Below are 4,973 nucleotides of genomic sequence, written 5' to 3' on the forward strand. Positions count from 1 at the left end.
ATAAACCCATATCCATTGTTCCTCGAAGATATCTAAATATTTGTTTCACACCAGTCCAATGTCTTCGAGTTGGAGCAGAACTATGTCTTGCCAAAAGGTTGACAGAAAATGCAATATCAGGACGTGTACAATTGGCAAGATACATTAGTGCACCAATGGCACTAAGATATGGTACTTCAGGACCAAGAAGTTCTTCTCCCTTTTCTCTTGGGCGGAATTGATCCTTATTCTTTTCTAATGATCGTACAACCATGGGTGTACTCACAGGATATGCCTTATCCATAATAAACCGTTTAAGAATCTTTTCAATATACGAAGACTGGTGGACAAAGATTCCAGTAGATAAATGTTCAACTTGAAAACCAAGGCAGAGTTTTGTTTTACCCAAGTCCTTCATTTCAAACTCCTTTTTCAAATATTCAATCGTCTCATTAAGTTCATCTGGGGTTCCAATGATGTTTAAATCATCAACATATACTGCAATGATAGTAAACCCCAATTTTGTCCTTTTAATAAAAACACATGGACATATTACATTATTGGTATATCCATCTTTCAAAAGATATTCACTGAGACGATTGTACCACATACGACCCGACTGTTTCAATCTGTATAATGATCTCTGTAATTTAATTGAGTAAATCTCTCGGGGTCTTGAACTATATGCTTCAGGCATTTTTAACCCATCAGGGATTTTCATGTAAATGTCACTATCGAGTGATCCATACAAGTAGGCAGTTACAACATCCATTAAATTCATTCGGAGCCCTTCTAGAATTGATAAACTTATTAAAAATCTGAATGTTGTTGCATCCATTACCGGGGAATAAGTTTCTTCGTAATCGATTCCCGGTCTTTGTGAGAAACCTTGAGCAACAAGGCGTGCCTTGTATCTCACAATTTTATTTTTCTCATTTCTTTTACGCACAAATACCCATCTATATCCGACGGGTTTTATACCTGCAGGTGTTTGGACAATAGGTCCAAAAACTTGGCATTTTTCAAGTGATTTCAGTTCAGCTTCAATAGCTTCTTTCCATTTTGGCCAATCATTTCTTCTTTTACATTCATAGATCGATCTAGGTTCATGATCCTCGATTTCCTCAGAAATGTCAAGTGCAGCTGCATATGCAAATATATCATCCATGACAATTTCTTTTCTATTCCACCTCTTTCCTGAAATGACATAATTTATCGAGATCTCTTCATTGTCAACAATTTCAGGTGTTTGATCATCTTTGGAAGACGTCTCTTCAATGATCATCAATTCTACGATGTCATTTGATGTTCCAGCTTTATTATCAAGTCTCCTTGTTTTTCTTGGAGTTTTATCCTTGGATCCAATAGGTCTTCCACGCTTCTGGCGTGCTTTAGACTCATTTGCTAGCATGATTTTATTATCTTCTTCAGGAAGTTTAATCTTACAAGGAACATTAACAGCTGGTATATGTGACTTTGTCACATTTTTGACATCAGTAAATGCATCAGGCAATCTATTTGCGACTTCTTGTAGGTGGATAATCTTTTGAACTTCAAGTTCACATTGATTTGTACGAGGATCATAATGAGACAGGGACACTGCATTCCACAAAATTTCTTGCTTTTCTTTTTCAAATTTTGTCTTATCTCCCCCTAATGCAGGAAAAATTGTCTCATCAAATTGACAATCGGCAAATCTTGCCGTGAATAAATCACCAGTCTTGGGCTCCAAATATTTAATAATTGAGGGAGAATCAAATCCAATATATACCCCTAATCTTCTTTGGGGTCCCATTTTTGTTCGTTGGGGAGGGGATATTGGAACATAAACAGCACACCCAAAAATTTTCAAGTGAGAGATATTTGGTTCTTGACCATTTACCAGTTGCAGTGGGGAATATTTATGATAAGAAGTCGGTCTTAACCGAACTAAAGAAGCCGCATGTAATATTGCATGTCCCCAGGCAGTAGGTGGTAAATTTGTTCTCATAAGTAATGGTCTCGCAATTAGTTGTAGCCTTTTAATGAAAGACTCGGCAAGACCATTTTGAGTGTGTGTGTGGGCAACAGAATGCTCCACTTCAATCCCAATAGACATACAATAATCTTTAAAAGATTGGGATGTAAATTCTCCTGTATTGTCCAATCGTATTTTCTTTATATTATAATCAGGAAATTGTGTTCGTAATCGAATTATTTGAGCAAGGAGTCGTGCAAAAGCAACATTACGAGTGGACAATAAACTAACATGTGACCATCTTGTTGATGCATCAATGAGTACCATAAAGTACTGAAATGACCCACTAGATGGGGTAATTGGTCCACATATATCTCCTTGAATTCGCTCCAAAAATTTTGGGCATTCGATTGCAACTTTCACAAGGGATGGTTTTGTTATCAATTTTCCTTCAAAACAAGCAACACATGAAAAATCTTTGGACAATGGAACAATTTTGTTTTTGAGTGGATGTCCATTTGAATTTTCAATAATTCTTCGCATCATTGTTGAACCCGGATGGCCTAAACGATCATGCCATATAATAAAATTTGTCGGGTCAACAGATCTTGTATTAATAGTCATGTGTGACTCAACTGGATTTATGAAAGTATAATATAATCCAGAATTATATGATGGGAGTTTTTCTATCACATGTTTCCTCCCTGAGATAGTAGTCGTGATACACAAATATTCACTTTCAAGTTCATTTGTTGTCTCAATATGATAGCCATTGTGGCGTATATCTTTAAAACTCAAAAGATTTCTTTTTGATCGGGTGGAGAATAGTGCATTTTCAATCAACAAACATGTACCATTAGGTAGCACTATACTTGCTCTTCCGGAGCCTTCAATTATATTTGATGCACCCGATATTGTATTTACATTAGCTTTGGCTAATGTTAGATGCGAAAAATATTTTTGATCTTTTAAAATTGTATGTGTGGTTGCACTATCTGCCAAACAAAAAGATTCCTCATCTTTTATAGCACATAATGAGAGGTTGCTGGCCATATTTCTTCACGAAAAATAAAATAAAATTAGAAGTAGAGGTAAAACATCTCAAGTACTTCATTAAAGAAAATTACATAAGCAACTGATAAGGATGATTATCATAGTTCAAAAATTAAGTACTAACAATCCAAAATAAATAAGGAAAACGTTCAACAAGCAAGTAAGGCCTTTCTTAATTATTCTTAGGCTCATCACCACCAAATTTAGGCATATTCACATCGACATATTCAAAGAAATCACCAACTTCCATATGAGTAAAGGCCGAAGGATCAACTTGGCCATCACTTCCAAGATGTGCTTCAAGATGAGCAATCCCCAAAGGATCATTCTGTTCGGTGAAATTAGTTTCAACATTTTTCAAAGATGCTTGATATAGGTCAGCAAAGTGCTTGGAGGTACGCCATGTACTTCTCCAATGACCTTTCATTCCACAACGGCTACAAGTACTTTCACCCTTTTTAACCATCGTACTTCCCTCAGGTTTCTCCTCATTTGTTTTCTGTTTTTGATAGTAAGGCTTCCTTTTAAAGTGGGGGCGATTTTGTTGATTTCGGCCTCGACCACGCCAAAATCCATGACCACGGGCACGCCCACGTCCACGTCCATATCCATGCCCACGTCCACGTCCAAATGATTTATTATCTCTATATTCATTATTAGTCACCGCATTCACTTCAGGGAATGGTGTTGAGCCAGTGGGACGTGCTTGATGATTTTTCAGCAAAAGTTCATTATTTTGTTCAGCAAGAAGCAACACAGAAATAAGCTCAGAATATTTCGTGAATCCACGTTCACGATATTGTTGTTGCAAGAGCATATTATTGGCATGGAAAGTGGAATATGTTTTCTCCAACATATCTTTATCGGTGATATTCTCGCCACATAATTTCAATTGAGATGTAATTTTGAACATGGCAGAGTTATACTCGCTCACACTTTTATAATCTTGCAATCGCAAGTGTAGCCAATCATAGCGAGCTTTAGGAAGTATCACCGTTTTCTGGTGATCATATCTTTCTTTGAGATCTTTCCAAAGAGTTGATGGATCTTTAATAGTCAGATATTCAGTTTTCAAGCCTTCATCAAGGTGATGGCGAAGAAATATCATGGCCTTTGCCTTGTCTTGTTCAGAGGTCTTATTTCCCTCTTTTATGGTGTCACCGAGACCCATTGCACTAAGATGGATTTCAGCATCAAGAATCCATGTCAAATAATTTTTGTCGGTGACATCAAGTGCGTTAAACTCAAGTTTCGTAAGATTCGACATTTTCACTAAAAATAAACAAAACTCGAATCAACATCAATATTTATACACATAAATATAATGCAATGCGATAATTTTTTATGACAAGATAACAAATAATTTGCGAAAGAAACAGATTATCACTTATCAAATATACTCACTTAAACAAATATAATATATTACACATAATGATGTATTTAATCAACAAGTTTAATAGAACATGATTTTAGTTAAGTCTCAGAGACTAAAATATATGCTATTTATTGATAACAACCCATCTTAGTTAACATGACAATTATTAACACGCATGCACAAGTAAAACAAATATAAATTACTGCTACATCAACTCTTAGTCACGGAAATAGATTATAAAAGCTGCAGGAGACAAGGCATAGCCTAGCTTTTAGTTTTTAACTATTCGTGCAAAGTGCAAATCTCCCTAAATTTGTACAACCAAACTGTTGGCTTTAACATGGCGTTGTAACAGATACACATATATATTTAACCACCCGCAAAGTGTAATACGTGAACATGACAAATATGAACTAGGACATTGTATTTTAAGGCACAATTAGAACATTGTTGGAGCACTTATATGTCCAAGATGCCTCAAATTTAAACTTAGGACAATATTTTAGGACACTATTGGACTTACGCTTATGAAGTATATAGTAACAGAACGCCCAATGTGAGTGTGGCTCCGGTGGGATATGTTTCTCAGAGTGTTCAACATCATATTTA

General features: G+C 35.9%; 1 protein-coding gene across 1 annotated transcript; it reads right to left on the reverse strand.

The window, feature by feature from the left end:
* Positions 1-3,161: 3,161 nt before the first annotated feature.
* Positions 3,162-4,256, reverse strand: LOC141683599 (uncharacterized). The gene has a single exon (XM_074488337.1). It carries the CDS (start codon positions 4,254-4,256, stop codon positions 3,162-3,164), a length of 1,095 nt encoding a protein of 364 aa, XP_074344438.1.
* Between the last annotated feature and the right edge of the window lie 717 nt (positions 4,257-4,973).

Source organism: Apium graveolens, chromosome 9 (assembly GCF_009905375.1).
Source record: "Apium graveolens cultivar Ventura chromosome 9, ASM990537v1, whole genome shotgun sequence".
In the NCBI taxonomy this organism is placed as follows: Eukaryota; Viridiplantae; Streptophyta; class Magnoliopsida; order Apiales; family Apiaceae; genus Apium; species Apium graveolens.